This window comes from Heptranchias perlo, chromosome 21, assembly GCF_035084215.1.
Source record: "Heptranchias perlo isolate sHepPer1 chromosome 21, sHepPer1.hap1, whole genome shotgun sequence".
Lineage (NCBI taxonomy): Eukaryota > Metazoa > Chordata > Chondrichthyes > Hexanchiformes > Hexanchidae > Heptranchias > Heptranchias perlo.
In genome coordinates, this window is record NC_090345.1 from 48,585,855 (window position 1) to 48,603,198 (window position 17,344).

Sequence of the window (17,344 nt, forward strand, 5' to 3'; positions counted from 1 at the left end):
GGGAACTACAGACCAGTTAGCCTAACATCAGTAGTGGGGAAAATGCTAGAGTCTATTATAAAGGATGTGATAACAGAACACTTAGAAAATATCAGCGGGATTAGACAAAGCCAACATGGATTTATGAAAGAGAAATCATGTTTGACAAACCTACTGGAGTTTTTTGAGGATGTAACTGGTAAATAGATAAGGGAGAACCAGTGGGTGTGGTTTATTAGGATTTTCAGAAGGCCTTTGACCTCCCACATAAGAGGTTAGTGTGCAAAATTAAAGCACATGGGATTGTGGTAATATACTGGCATGGATTGAGAATTGGTTAACAGACAGGAAACAGAGAGTAGGAATAAATGGGTCTTTTTCAGGTTGGCAGGCGGTGACTAGTGGGGTATCGCAGGGATCAGTGCTTGGGCCCCAGCTATTCACAATATATATCAATGATTTGGATGAGGGAATCAAATGTAATATTTCCAAGTTTGCTGACGACACAAAACTAGGTGGGATCGTGAGTTGTGAGGAGGATGCAAAGAGGGTTCAAGGCGATTTAGACAAGTTGAGTGAGTGGGCAAATGCATGGCAGATGCAGTATAATGTGGATAAATGTGAAGTTATCCACTTCGGAAGGAAAAACAGAAAGGCAGAGTATTATTTAAATGGTGATAGATTGGGAAATGTTGTTGTACAAAGGGACCTGGGTGTCCTTGTACACCAGTCACTGAAAGCAAACATGCAGGTGCAGCAAGCAGTTCGGAAGGTAAATGGTGTGTTGGCCTTCATTGCAAGAGGATTTGAGTATAGGAGCAAGGATGTCTTACTGTAGTTATACAGGGCCTTGGTGAGACCACACCTGGAGTATTGGTCTCCTTACCTAAGAAAGGATATACTTACCATAGAGGGAGTGCAGCGAAGGTTCACCAGATTGGTTCCTGGGATGGCAGGACTGTCATGTGAGGAGAGAATGGGTCGACTCGGCCTGTATTCACTCGAGTATAGAAAAACGAGAGGGGATCTCATTGACACATATAAAATTCTGACAGGGCTAGACAGACTGGATGCAGGGAGGATGTTTCCCCTGGCTGGGGGGTCCAGAACGAGGGGTCACAGTCTCAGGATACGGGTTAGGACATTTAGGACTGAGATGAGGAGAAATTTCTTCACTCAGAGGGTGGTGAACCTGTGGAATTCTCTACCACAGAAGGCTGTGGAGGCCAAGTCACTGAATATATTTAAGAAGGAGATAGATAGATTTCTAGACACAAAAGGCATCAAGGGGTATGGGGAGAGAGCGGGAATATGGTATTGAGATAGAGGATCAGCCATGATCATATTGAATAGCGGAGCAGGCTCGAAGGGCCGAATGGCCTACTCCTGCTCCTGTTTTCTTTGTTTATATGTTTCTATGTTTCCCACCCGATCACCATATTGCTTGATTCCCCTAGAGTCCAAAAAGCTATCGATCTCAGTCTTGAACATATTCAACGACAGAGCAATCACAGCCCTCTGAGTGAAGAAATTCTTCCTCATCTCAGTCTTAAATGGCCGACCCCTTATCCTGAGACTATGACTCCTCATTCTAGACTCAAATAATTTCTTCACTCTCATTTACGAGGCCACTCCAGAACTAATCACTGTCACATGACCCCCTGGCCACCGCTCCCCACCAAATCCAGTGCTACCCCTACCCCCAAGACCAACACTACCTTCCCTCCCCATGTCAAATCTTAACCCCGCCACAGCCACCACTACCTCCTCCCTGGTGAGCGCTACCTCCTCCCTCCCCTACCCTCTGGTCAGCACTACTCCCCCCTTCCCCCCAGTCACCACTACCCCCCTTCCCCCCGGTCACCATTACCCTCCCACCCCTGGACACCACTACCCTCCCACCTCCAGTCACCACTACCCCCCTTCCCCCCGGTCACCACTACCCTCCCACCTCCAGTCACCACTACCCCCCCTTCACCCCGGTCACCACTACCCCCCCTTCCCCCCGGTCACCACAGCCCCCCTTCCCCCCGGTCACCACTACCCCCCCACCCCCGGTCACCACTACCCCCCCTTCCCCCGGTCACCACTACCCCCCCTTCATCCCAGTCACCACTACCCCCCCTTCCCCCCGGTCACCACTACCCTCCCTCCCCCCGGTCACCACTACCCCCCCTCCCCCCCGGTCACCACTACCCTCCCTCCCCCGGTCACCATTACCCTCCCTCCCCCGGTCACCACTACCCTCCCACCCCCGGTCACCACTACTCCCCCCTTCCCCCCGGTCACCACTACCCTCCCACCCCCGGTCACCACTACTCCCCCCTTCCCCCCGGTCACCACTACCCACCCTCCCCCCCGGTCACCATTACCCTCTCTCCTCCGGTCACCACTACCTCCCCACCCCCCCAGTCACCACTACCCCAACTCCTTGGGCACTGCTACCTTCCCCCTCAGCCACCATTACCTTCCTCCCGGCCAACGTAACCGCACCCCCCCAGTCAATGATCATCCCCCCCTCGGCCACCAATTCACCAATTGCCCCCTCTGGCCTGAGGCCCAGTCCCCACCTCCTTCCTCACATACCTAGCTGGCATCACAATGGCCGTCCTTCATTGATGATTGGCAGGCAGCTCTGCGCCTCTCACCGGCTCATCGTATCTCATTGGAATGAGGCCTGAGGCCCAATATTGGAGTTGCCTCAGACCTCACCAATCAGGCACAGGGATCGGAGCCTGCACGCCCAAAAACAGGTGCGGCGGAATTTCTACCCCCCAATATAATTACAAGTTGTTGTTGAATCCTGCTTTACAGGTGGCCTGAGGTGAAATTTATATTGCTGCTTTTATTCTCACTCCCTAAGCTTAATTAAATATATAAATTGAGGAATAAAAATAATAAATAGGTTCAAAGGAAAAAATGTAGTTAATCAGAAAACTTCTTGTTTTAAACATGTGTTAAAAGCCAGCCTTTGGGATCTAGCAGCAAACTTAAAATGGAAAATTGCATAAACAGAGACTTTTACAATCTGGACACGGTCATAAAAATGAAAGAACTAGGTTTACTAGTTCAGTGTAAACTGTGGAGTAGGATATTTGGACTGAATCCTAATTGAAAACTTCTGTTTCCAAAATGTGGTTTATTTTGCTTTGAACCTGTTTTATGTAAGGCTGCATTAATGTAACTGATTGGAGTTGTCCTTCCATTTGATATGTTCAACATTTGTTCGGTTATACTAGGGTCACACACCCCAGGCAGGGAGATATTTTCTGCCCAGAGGTTCTCCAACTAAATGAAGTTGGCATTCCATTGAACATCTGCAGCTACACCTTGGATAGAAAGTGCTGGAAATATGCAGCAGGTCTGCCAGTACCTGCAGAGTAAAAAGGCAGTTAATGTTTTGGGTGTCGACCCTTTGTCAGGTACCTGAAGCATCAACCCTTCTTTTCTCTTTGTTGATGGGCCAACATTTTCTGTTTTCATTTATTTCAGATTTCTAGTATTTTCAATATTTTTCTTTTCATATATCATGAGTTGGGTTGAATTTTGTAGTAACGAGCCCATTTTGCGTCAGACCCACAGAATCAGTCATGCACTATATCCAGCTTCTTATCACCCTGTAGTCTCTTATTGCTCTCTTCCTCAATATTACCAAAGATTCACTAAATCTAACTATAGAATTATTAGCCAGGCTTTCATTTTGGTTCAGATACAGTCTGGCACAAACTAAGTCAACCTGTCCTAACATTGACAAGAATTCTATTAAACTACTGTGCAAATCCTTGGCACCTGACATCCTATGACTGGAGTTTAATTTGGCACAAGAATTCAAACAGCATTAGGCCAGGGCAGTCTTATCTTAGGAATCAAGGGATATGGGGATCAGGCAGGAAAGTGGAGTTGAGGTCGAAGGTGAGCCATGATCTTATTGAATGGTGGAGCAGGCTTGAGGGGCCGTATGGCCTACTCCTGCTCCTATTTTTTATGTTCTTATGTTCTTATCTCCGATTGTTCCCCATTTTATTCCCACATGTCATATGCCACACTAGGAGGGAAGATGGCCTATTCCCTGGCCGCTGCCATTTCAGCTTTGGACCCACCAATTGGGTTTTGTCAATGAGAGTGATACTCATTAACTTGCTGCCCAGTTTTATCTTCTCCTTAGGATAGCCAAGCCCAGATTGTGAGCTTGTTGGGGAGACACGGCTGTAAACCTATGTCAAACTCTTCATGCTGCTAGAAACCCAATCCTCCACTGGGCTGCCTACCGCTTTTAATTGCATTCTATTTCCCATCTAGTCTGGGGTCATACTTTTGTTTTTTCACGCTAATTCTACTTCTGAATACACTCTTAGGATATAAAAACAATGAAGCTGCAAGATTCATTAGGCTATTACCACAGTCTTTATTAAAAGACCTGAAAGGTTAGGCTTTTTCACTAAAGCTGAGCAGGATAAGGGATAACCTGATGGAGGCCTTCCAGATTAGGAAGGGTTATGATAGGGTAAAGAGTTGTTTCCACTGGTCAGCGAGATGGTAATGAAAGAGCACAAATTTAAGATAATCGCAAATAAAATTAAAGGATAGTTAGAATACGGAATTCTGTGCCCGAAACCCTTGTTGAAACAGAGTCCATAAGTTCTTTTAAAAGGAACTCAGATAGTTGATTGAAAAAGAGGAATATTAAAGGGTTTATGGGGAACAAGCAGGAAAGTGGGATTAGACTAGATGGTCCATATGGACAAAAACACTGGGATAGATTGATGGGCCAAATGTCCTGTTTCAGTGTTGTAATGTTCTGTGATTCTATGAGTAAGGGTAGAACAAAATGTCATGCACATGCTGTCTTTCCCTTTTAGTTTGTAGCAGGTAATGCCAGGAAGATAGTTTAAGAGCAGTGTTTACAGGGAAAGAGCGCCACGAAGGTACAACACAATTAAACAATAGTTTCAGGCTGTAAAAACCCACAGAGGAAAAGAGGAAACTAGGAGTGGGCAAGTTTTAGTCTCTGAATATTGTGAATGGTTGTGTCACAAAAGCACTATTTAGTAACAGCTCATATTTCTCATCTTCCACCTGTCTATGACCTCCTGGAGTCTTTTGCAGTCTTCCTCGGTGTTTACCAAATCCAATTTATTTTTGAGTCCAAGAATCATTCTCTGAATCCTCCCAATGTGCCTATGCCTTTTTGAAAGTAAGAATGACATTCTAAATGTGCCTTCTTCACCAATGAGTCCATTTAACCTGGGGGTGATTTTGATGTGCATCGCAGTGCAAGAGACGGAGAGGAACCACCTTTGGGAAGATGTACAGTCACTCACTGCATCCCCTTCAAGCATCAGCACAGAAATCGGCATCATGGATGGGATACATAGTGGGTTAGGGGGGTCTGCAAAGGATGAATCAATCAGCACTAGTAAGCAGGAGCTACCAATAGTGGAAAGGACAGTACAGAAGATGGTTGGCCGGAGGGAAAGCTTGGGTCCTGGCTCTGCTGAAGAGGACAAAGATTTAGTGGTCCAACATTCAAAAGAAAGATCTTTCATCTGCACCAGCAATTGCTCGAGGCATTGGACAATCTGCCCAAGAGCTTCCACACCATGTCTGACAGAGTGGAGGAGTCGGCTTCCAGCTTGTGTGGGGTTCTGGTCCAAGCCATCAGCACTCTGTACTCTACCAGGGAGCATGTGGTCCTCTCTATGGGTGCTGCAGCTGGGATCTCTGTCCTGAAGTCTGTGTCACCAGCACTCTCATCTCTGATTGATGCTCAAACTGGTGCCATTCAGGATCTGGACTCCACCATCTCCTCCACCTTCAAAAGGCTGGGGGAATGCATTGATAGGGACCTCAATCGCTTCACAGATCTTTTACAATCTGCTCTCCCACAGATCAGTGTAACTGCCCAGCACGGTATTGGCAGTGGTGCAATGGGAGTGGCCCATGTTGCACTCTCTTGTGACAACAGCATGCCTATTCCCCCGCCGTCCCCTTAACCAATGCCTGCCCTGGTGCCAGAAGGCCAGCTGGGCCAGAGTGCCCCAGCAGCGGCCGAGATGCTCCAGTCTCAGGTTCGCACTCCTAGAGGTCACGGACCACCAGCGTCTCAGAAGCCCTCATCTGAGCACCAGCAGCTTCCCACCTCCCAAACTGAAGCCTCTGGGGGAGCACCTCGGAGACAATGTAGGAAGGTAAAAAGGCACAGAGGAAAGGCACTTTGGGCTAAAACCTGGGGGGTGATTATTATTTCTTGTGGAATTTGTGAACACCATTAAAATGTAACACAGTTTGCTTTTATGCTGTCGTCCACAGAATGTTTCAGGAGTAGCTGTGGACTCGGCAAAGCCAGGTGGGATGTGTATGAATAATACTCAGAGGGATGGAAGTTCTTTATTAGAGGGCGGATGGACCGTTTCAGATGGAGATGTGGTTGTTGGATGTGGAGGGGGGGGTGGTGGAGATGGGGGTGGGGTAAGGAGCTGTTTAGGAGAAGTGATGTTCATTGAGTTGCCGGGGTACAGCTCTGACTGCAGGCTGAAGTTGGTGACCTCTTGCTGTTGCTGCATCCTCTGGGTCATCAGCTTGCTCCTCTTCATCTGTCGGTGCCAATTGCTCTCCCCACTGTTGTGCAGGAGTCAGCACACCACCAAGATCCTCGACAATCCCTCAGAGCTTACTGTAGGAAACCCCCAGACCAATCCAGGACTGCTGCAGGATGTAGGCCTCATGAGAGCTGCCTGGGAAGCATTCACACACCTGCATGAACCACTGCCAGTAATGTCATACGAGCTGGTCATTAACAGAGTGAAACCCTTTGTGGTTTGTGACAGTGCCGGGCTCGTTGGCAGGAGCCCTGATGGCCCCTATGTGTTCAGTCGATGGCGGCCTGCACTTGTGGGAACCCTGCAATGGCTGCAAAACCCACAGCCCTTTCCTGCTGGCTCCAGAGATCCAAGGGGAACAAGATGAATTCATTAGCTCTGGCAAACAGCGCATCTGTGATCTGCTTTATGCAGGAATTCACTGCAGCTGACTTGTATTGTATATATGTCCAGCTGCAGCCTGCAATAACCCTGATGCATTGCAATTCAGGGCTACGGCCACTTTAAGTGCTACAGGTAACGGCAGTGCCAGCTGTGGTAATGAGCTGCAGCTCGTGCAGTAGCGTTCTGCAGAGTTCTGATATGGTCTTTAATGAGAAACACTTGCTCCTCCTCACTGAGGATCAGGTAGCTCAGTCTGGGCCTGTAGACGTTTTGAGCAGGGTTAGGCTGCCTACAACACTCCCCTGTTTCCTGGACTCCTTGCAGGGCCAAATGCTGCACCCCGAAGCAGCTTTAGACCCCCTACGTGCTGCTGCTTCTGTTCCTTCGCTTCCTGCAGCCAATGAGGGACGGCAAATATCACTGCCATCCTTCAGTAAAGCAAGCACCTCTCCGTGTTAATAGAATGGTTGAAATGCCAGAAAATGCCAAAAGTAAGAGAATTTCAGCAAAAAAGGTTCTCAGCAAAGCTCCTCCAACCCTCCAGACTTCATTGAGCCTGTTCTGGGCGGGAGCTCTGGCCACTCGTGACTAGGCCCTGATCAAAATGGCAGTGAGTGGAATGGCAGCAGGAACAGGGCTGTAAATTCTGCAACCCCATTTCCATCACACTACTGCCCCGAAAATGAGGATGAAAATTGCGACACTCCTATTTTTATTTGTAATTTTGTATTTAAGTGTCATCTAGGCTCAGATAGTAGCACTCCTGCCTCAGAGTCACAAGGTTGTGGGTTCAAGGCCCAGTTCAAGGTCTGAGCACATGACCTAGGCTGATAATTCATTGTGTTACTAGGGAGTACCGCATTGTTGGAAATGCTGTCTTTTAGATGGACCTTTAAACTAAGGCTCTGTCTGCCTGTTGAGGTGGATGTTAAAGAGCCTGTGCTGTTCTTTCAGCCAACAGAACAGAAATAAGATCCATTGTCCGTTCATCTCATTTGCTCTTCACGTGCCTCACTGTATATGCTTGTGTGACCACGTTTCAAAAGAAATTAATCGGCTATGAAGTGCTCTGGAATGTTCTGAGGATGTGATAAGGTGGTTGTCACAATTTGGTCTATATTGCCTGAAGTATAGTTTTGAAATTTATAAGATTTCTGTAATATTAAATGCAGCTGGTTCTCTTAATGTTAAGACAGCAGAAGTGAACCTGGCCTCGCTGCCATGGTAATTTGAATTGTTATTAACTACACCAAAAATGAGTAACAGCTGAGACATGCCATCATCGAAGGTGCTTATTTATGCAAGTGTCTGTATTTTGAAACCATGGGAAGACCAGCCAGTTGAAATGGCCAGTCATTGACAAGGCATCCTAGGCTAACAATAAAGATTGTTTCTATTCAGTGTTAATTGCTAGCTATTTTGGGCTATATAAACGATGAGAGAGATGGGGCAGCAGGCACATGGGAACAACACCACCTGCACGTTCCCCTCCAAGTCACACACCATCCCGACTTGGAAATATATCGCCGTTCCTTCATTGTCGCTGGGTCAAAATCCTGGAACTCCCTTCCTAACAGCACTGTGGGAGAACCGTCACCACACAGACTGCAGTGGTTCAAGAAGGCGGCTCACCACCACCTTCTCGAGGGCAATTAGGAATGGGCAATAAATGCTGGCCTCGCCAGCGACGCCCACATCCCGTGAACGAATTTAAAAAAAGACCCATTAAGGTCCACTGGTTCGGCTGGTCAACGCTAAGTTTAGCTGGGCAGAGCACACGGAGCGCTGTGGATCACCAAAGCTGCATCTGCGTCCTTCATGTACCATAGGACCCCAATTTGCATATTTAGGTAGGCACCTGCCTGTTTTACGCGGGAGTGCTGTTTGCCTGATCCCTCTGCTGCTTCGAAATCGCAGCAGGCTTGATGTCAGCGGAAATGAGGCTGTAGGTGCTGCACCTTGGTTTTCAGCCCGTTACCGTCCTGTCCGAAATCAGGGTCGGAAATCATCCCCAGTGTGATCCGAAATTGGTTTATGTGGGAATTAATGAAGCTATTAGAAGTAAAATTAAATCTGGCAGGTTGCTGCTTGGTTTATCTGTCAATCTCTCAAAAGGGTCCTTGTGATGTGTGACATGTGGATCAGACACAAAAATAAATGTTTATGTAACACCCAATAAGGCAGTTTGGTCAAAATGCTTAAAGCTTCATGTTAATCTACACATCTTCATCCATTGTAGCTGCTTGTATTTGGTATTAACTCACTGGTGTGTTTGTTTTTTCTCCTGTTCTATGTGCAGTGATCCAGTCCAGTTGCAACAACTACACAACCAGGTCCTGCTTGAACAACAGCAAGAAGCGATCCTACAGCAGCCTCCGTCCCCGTCCCAGCTCACCACCCTTCCACCTGAGTCTCCATCCACCATGAATGTTGTCAATTCTGCTCCTCATCCGTCCGTGCAGCCATCCCCATCTAGCAGGTCACCAATACCAAAAAACACCGCGCCCCAGGCATTTAATTATGCCCGGCCAAAGCAGTTCATTGCTGCTCAGAATGTTGTGCCAGCTGCTGTCAGAAGTTATTCCCCCTCACTTTCTCCTGTGCCTATGGTGAGTGCAATATCTCAAAAGGCAGAGAAGCAGCATGGCGAAGAAAATTACTTTGGATTTCCACTCACACCAACGTTGCAGCATCCTGTTATCTATCCCAGTAAGAGTTTGCCGTCTCCACTCTCACACAATTACTACGTCAGGAGTACAGCTGAGGGAGCCACTTCTCCCCCTGTTCCTCCTCTGCTAAATTCTCAGCCTCGGGTTGTATCGCCAACTTCCATTAATATTGGCAGCTCCTGCCCTAGTCCAGTTCAGAACCCAGTGGCTTTCCTCAGCTCTGTATTACCATCATTGCCTACTGCACCATCTACCAACGCCATGGGCCTTCCCAGGAGTGCTCCAACAATGTAAGTGACAGTTACAAAAAACATATCACTACTGTGGCAGTTAGGTGGGGAGATTTGGGCATGGGAAGTTAAAGCTCTTTCCTTTAAATCTACTCTATAAGGGAACTGAGTGGTGCAATGTGTTAGACACTAGAGGCTAGATTTTTCACCTGTCACCCTGATTTTTTTGGTGGATCTGGGGCAGGCGTGGGCATAAACCTGGTTGAGGATATGTCTTGCTGTGTCCTCACCTCCCTCCCCCCCCACCCATTCTTAATGAGCGAGTCACAGCAGCCTGAAATTTGCCCATCTATATCTGCCACCTGTTAAGGCCCAGCGTCAGTGTTAACTGGTCGATGCAGGAGGCCTTTAGGGTTCAAATAAAGTAGATCCTGTGAAAGCACTCTCAGAGCACAGCAGTGCACAGGCCCCATCAACATCAAGAAAAATGTTTAACATGAAACAACATTTTCAGGCTGCCTTCTTTCTTCCGCTCCCGAGGCCTGCCACAGTAAGTCTCCGCCCCTAGTCTGGCGCAACTCCTCAGCAGAGGTCAGCGGTCACCTACTGTAAGCAAATGACCCCAGGGCCAGCAATATAACCAGGGTCAGGGGGTATCCTGCCCCACTGGAGGTGCACCCATTGCAAAATCCAGGTCTAATTCTTTACTTCTGAGACCTAGGTTTGAATCTAGCCCAGACTGATGAGATGGACATGGTCTCTGTCTGCTGCCTGTAAGGGTTCTATATGAAATGAGTTGAAGCTTTTTCAATTGAGTTGAATAGTCACAAAACTAGCACTAATTGGCAGTTGCATTCGGAGGAAAAATGGGCAACTTGTGACACTCGTGCAGTAGGGGGCGCTTTTCTGAGACTGGAGCTTAGAGCCATTGTGGGGGCAGAAAGGAGCTTGACTCTGCACCTGGCCATGCTGTACCTGAGCAGGCAGTGCTTAACGGTAACACTGGCTGCCTGAAATGAGAAGATTTCCATTCCCCCAACACCATTCCTCCAACACATTGATTATCAAGATGAGAATTTTTAAAAGGAGTTACCAACCTAGAAACTTCCATCCCGGTGATGTATGGTGGGTGTGTGGGGTGAGACTTCAGTTGGCCAATCAGCCCTCACCTTTACCATGCCCCAATCCCAGGGTTTCGGGTAATTTGAACATAAGAGGTGGCCACCTGCACCATTGACAGTGCTAGTAGGGTCCCTGCTCCATGGACCTCCAGGATCTTGGAGCGTCACCTTGTGAGGGAATCACAAGCCGAAGTGGTTAAAGAGCCAGAAATTTATTAAAATTCCCACCTTTGCCGTTCTGCCTGTCTGATCTCGGTTTGATTGCTGTTTGGAAATAGCATTGTGGGCCCTACTTACGGCTTTGTACGGCCCACATACCTGCTTCATGCAGACAATACCGCTGGCTGTACAGGAGGCAGAACAGGTGAGATTTCGGGGGGAGCCCAGTATCCTGCCAGTTGCGAGGGGGGGGGAATGTCACAACATCAGGACGAAGTGGGGAGGGGCGGGCCGATCAGAATTTGTCTTTGCGGACAATCTGAATGGACAGAAACCCGGCAGAAACAGGCTCCAGCCAGAATTCCTGCAGCCCCCCCCGACACCTGCTGTCCCAGATTTGTCTCCCAAAATACCAGACTTTCTAGGTTACTATTTATACCATAGACCACATTACAATTTCATTATGTTTTGAGTACTTGACTTTATTATCCGAATGCAGCCACATATAATGGTTACCAAATCAGATCATGGATGCCTTTTACTATGACTTTGATGAGGTATATACACTATCTAATGAAAGATCTAACCTTCAACAACATGTTTAACTGTGGTTTTATTTTGATGTAAATTTATACATGAATAATCCAGTGAAATGAATCACATTGTTCAGATCAGACATAACTGCTAAGCCACTGTCAAGATGGTGAAATCTTCTGCTCATTGAGGTGAGGGAGGGTTGGGGAGTGGAACAATTTTCCAACTTTGTCTCCCAGTGTTACCTTCTAGCATTCCTAGGTTAGATGCAGAATAAAGTTCTCTGTACTCTGCCTCAACCAAAAAATAGCAACACCTTGCTGGACCAGTGTTGACTTTTGTGCCTCCAACACCAACCATCTGTATGGCCTTTCTGAGTAAGATTGCTAATAGTTGCTAATTGTGGGCAATTTTGTGAAGTGGGACAACATACACTGGGAATCACTTAACTCATTTCACAAAGGATTCTAACAGTTGGTAGAGGCAAGAGACTTCAGTCCCATTACTCTGGGGCTGGATTGAAACTCAGGCTGCAGAGGCTGACCATCTGCACCATCCTGTTGCCAACTGGTGCCAAATTAATAATTTATCTTGGAATATATTATATCTAGGTTGTGTTACAAATTAAATAATATTCCTTGTTTAAATGTTGTACTAATGTTACAAAGTGCCACTTTTTATTTAATCACACAGCCCTCCACAAGGTATCTTGAAGAAAGTGCTCAAATCCCCTCGGACATCCACCGATGATGAATTACGTGACAGCAAGGATGCTGTCATATATGACTTAGACAGAAAGTTACGCTTCAAAGACGATGTTTTCCAAACTGGGCAGCAGGTAAGATATTTCTGCACAGAGGGCATCGAAGAATTTTCTTGCTGTATTGAAACTGAAAATATATTTAAAATTCCAGCTTCATCAATATTTTGTGAACTGTCCTTATGCATCAACAGAATAATGTTTTAACTCCCTAATGTGAGAACATTTGAAGTTACTCCTGGGAATATTTACAAATGCAGTTCCCTTGCTTCTCTGCTTACATCATAAAAAACAAACATGACGGTGCGACTTTTAGATTTTAAAAGAATGGCCCACAGAACTCTTGGACCAAATTCTCCATCAATCTCTAATTTTGATGAGGTAGAGGATATTGCAGCATTACAGGTACAATGCCCCTTTCTCACTTCTGTTTCTTCGTCTCTCCTTTGTTTGCTGATCAATACTATTTGAATCAATTCCATTTGAAAATACTCAATTGCTGTGATTAACATTTAACAAGTCATCAGCAAACTATTGAATTAGTTAGATGGACATTTTTTTTATTCGTTCATGGGATGTGGACGTCGTTGGCAAGGTCAGCATTTATTGCCCATCCCTAATTACCCTTGAGAAGGTGGCGGTGAGCCGCCTTCTTGAACCGCTGCAGTCTGAGTGATGAAGGTTCTCCCACAGTGCTGTTAGGAAGGGAGTTCCAGGATTTTGACCCAGCGACAATGAGGGAACAGCGATATATTTCCAAGTCGGGATGGTGTGTGACTTGGAGGGGAACGTGCAGGTGGTGTTGTTCCCATGTGCCTGCTGCTCTTGTCCTTCTAGGTGGTAGAGGTCGTGGGTTTGGGAGGTGCTGTCGAAGAAACCTTAGCGAGTTGCTGCAGTGCATCCTGTGGATGGTGCACACTGCAGCCACTGTGCGCAGGTGGTGGAGGGAGTGAATGTTTAGGGTGTTGCATTAAAATATTTAACATCTGTTCATTGCATTCGGATCTAATCTGCACCATATGAAATGAAGCACCATTAATGTAACTTCACTTAAAATCATCGTACTCACCATGCAGTGTGTACTGAGATCGTAAAACACGACCACCTGCTTTTTGTATGAAATGACTAGACTTTTTCATTTTGGCAATCCCACAGAAAGCCTCCAATAACCCGATGTGTGGACTTGGAGTCTAGGCTTAAGACAAACGGAATGTAATGTTTCTATTCGAAAGTTGTCTCTGAAAATTTAAAAAGAATTAAATATTGTCTGAATATGTGATGATTGGCTGTCACATCCATTACATTGCACAAGCTGAGCATGGTAGGATCCAACTGGATCGAGCCAATTCATTAATTTATCACAGCTATCCATTTATCTGTCCAAGCCATGTATCCAATCCATCAATGCGTCCATCCATTCAATCCACCCTTCCAATTCATCCGCCCATCCAATCCACTAATCGAATGAATCCATCAATTTATCCAAGCTATCATTCCAATCCATCGATCCAATCCACCCATTCACCCATCGATCCAATCCACCCATTCACCCATCGATCCAATCCACTCATTCACCCATCGATCCAATCCACCCATTCACCCATCGATCCAATCCACTCATTCACCCATCGATCCAATCCACCCATTCACCCATCGATCCAATCCACCCATTCATCCATCGATCCAATCCACCCATTCATCTATCGATCCAATCCACTCATTCACCCATCGATCCAATCCACCCATTCACCCATCGATCCAATCCACCCATTCACCCATCGATCCAATCCACCCATTCACCCATCGATCCAATCCACCCATTCATCCATCGATCCAATCCACCCATTCACCCATCGATCCAATCCACTCATTCACCCATCGATCCAATCCACCCATTCACCCATCGATCCAATCCACCCATTCACCCATCGATCCAATCCACCCATTCATCCATCGATCCAATCCACCCATTCACCCATCGATCCAATCCACCCATTCATCCATCGATCCAATCCACCCATTCACCCATCGATCCAATCCACCCATTCATCTATCGATCCAATCCACCCATTCACCCATCGATCCAATCCACCCATTCACCCATCGATCCAATCCACCCATTCATCCATCGATCCAATCCACCCATTCATCCATCGATCCAATCCACCCATTCACCCATCGATCCAATCCACCCATTCACCCATCGATCCAATCCACCCATTCATCCATCGATCCAATCCACCCATTCACCCATCGATCCAATCCACCCATTCATCTATCGATCCAATCCACCCATTCACCCATCGATCCAATCCACCCATTCACCCATCGATCCAATCCACCCATTCACCCATCGATCCAATCCACCCATTCACCCATCGATCCAATCCACCCATTCACCCATCGATCCAATCCACCCATTCACCCATCGATCCAATCCACCCATTCATCAATCGATCAAATCCACCCATTCACCCATCGATCCAATCCACCCATTCACCCATCGATCCAATCCACCCATTCATCAATCGATCAAATCCACCCATTCACCCATCGATCCAATCCACCCATTCACCCATCGATCCAATCCACCCATTCATCCATCGATCCAATCCACCCATTCACCCATCGATCCAATCCACCCATTCACCCATCGATCCAATCCACCCATTCACCCATCGATCCAATCCACCCATTCACCCATCGATCCAATCCACCCATTCATCCATCGATCCAATCCACCCATTCACCCATCGATCCAATCCACCCATTCACCCATCGATCCAATCCACCCATTCACCCATCGATCCAATCCACCCATTCACCCATCGATCCAATCCACCCATTCACCCATCGATCCAATCCACCCATTCACCCATCGATCCAATCCACCCATTCACCCATCGATCCAATCCACCCATTCATCCATCGATCCAATCCACCCATTCATCCATCGATCCAATCCACCCATTCACCCATCGATCCAATCCACCCAACATCCATCGATCCAATCCACCCATTCATCTATCGATCCAATCCACCCATTCATCCATCGATCCAATCCACTCATTCATCCATCGATCCAATCCACCCATTCATCTATCGATCCAATCCACCCATTCATCCATCGATCCAATCCACCCATTCACCCATCGATCCAATCCACCCATTCATCTATCGATCCAATCCACCCAACATCCATCGATCCAATCCACCCATTCATCTATCGATCCAATCCACCCATTCATCCATCGATCCAATCCACCCATTCATCCATCGATCCAATCCACCCATTCACCCATCGATCCAATCCACCCATTCACCCATCGATCCAATCCACCCATTCACCCATCGATCCAATCCACCCATTCACCCATCGATCCAATCCACCCATTCATCCATCGATCCAATCCACCCATTCACCCATCGATCCAATCCACCCAACATCCATCGATCCAATCCACCCATTCATCTATCGATCCAATCCACCCATTCATCCATCGATCCAATCCACCCATTCATCCATCGATCCAATCCACCCATTCACCCATCGATCCAATCCACCCATTCATCCATCGATCCAATCCACTCATTCATCCATCGATCCAATCCACCCATTCATCCATCGATCCAATCCACCCATTCACCCATCGATCCAATCCACCCATTCACCCATCGATCCAATCCACCCATTCACCCATCGATCCAATCCACCCATTCATCCATCGATCCAATCCACCCATTCACCCATCGATCCAATCCACCCATTCATCCATCGATCCAATCCACCCATTCACCCATCGATCCAATCCACCCATTCACCCATCGATCCAATCCACCCATTCACCCATCGATCCAATCCACCCATTCACCCATCGATCCAATCCACCCATTCACCCATCGATCCAATCCACCCATTCATCTATCGATCCAATCCACTCATTCATCCATCGATCCAATCCACCCATTCATCCATCGATCCAATCCACCCATTCATCCATCGATCCAATCCACCCATTCACCCATCGATCCAATCCACCCATTCACCCATCGATCCAATCCACCCATTCACCCATCGATCCAATCCACCCATTCATCTATCGATCCAATCCACTCATTCATCCATCGATCCAATCCACTCATTCACCCATCGATCCAATCCACCCATTCACCCATCGATCCAATCCACCCATTCATCTATCGATCCAATCCACCCATTCACCCATCGATCCAATCCACCCATTCATCCATCGATCCAATCCACCCATTCACCCATCGATCCAATCCACCCATTCACCCATTGATCCAATCCACCCATTCATCCATCGATCCAATCCACCCATTCATCCATCGATCCAATCCACCCATTCATCTATCGATCCAATCCACCCATTCATCTATCGATCCAATCCACCCATTCACCCATCGATCCAATCCGCCCATTCATCTATCGATCCAATCCACCCATTCATCTATCGATCCAATCCACCCATTCACCCATCGATCCAATCCACCCATTCATCCATCGATCCAATCCACCCATTCACCCATCGATCCAATCCACCCATTCACCCATCGATCCAATCCACCCATTCATCCATCGATCCAATCCACCCATTCACCCATCGATCCAATCCACCCATTCACCCATCGATCCAATCCACCCATTCACCCATCGATCCAATCCACCCATTCATCCATCGATCCAATCCACCCATTCACCCATCGATCCAATCCACCCATTCATCCATCGATCCAATCCACCCATTCATCCATCGATCCAATCCACCCATTCATCTATCGATCCAATCCACCCATTCATCTATCGATCCAATCCACCCATTCACCCATCGATCCAATCCGCCCATTCATCTATCGATCCAATCCACCCATTCATCTATCGATCCAA

The 17,344-nt window shown here is 47.1% G+C and overlaps 1 protein-coding gene across 5 annotated transcripts in view; it reads left to right on the forward strand.

The window, feature by feature from the left end:
- The window catches only part of mypn (myopalladin), a 441,574-nt gene that overhangs the window by 350,130 nt on the left and 74,100 nt on the right, over nt 1–17,344 (forward strand). For all 5 annotated transcript variants that reach the window (XR_010966743.1, XR_010966742.1, XM_068002628.1 and 2 more), the window contains exons 11-12: nt 9,262–9,921; nt 12,369–12,513. Coding sequence is in view for 3 of the 5 variants with exons in the window: in XM_068002628.1 (XP_067858729.1) it covers nt 9,262–9,921; nt 12,369–12,513 (805 nt within the window). In the remaining 2 variants the exon portion in view is untranslated. The remainder of the gene's footprint in view (nt 1–9,261; nt 9,922–12,368; nt 12,514–17,344) is intronic.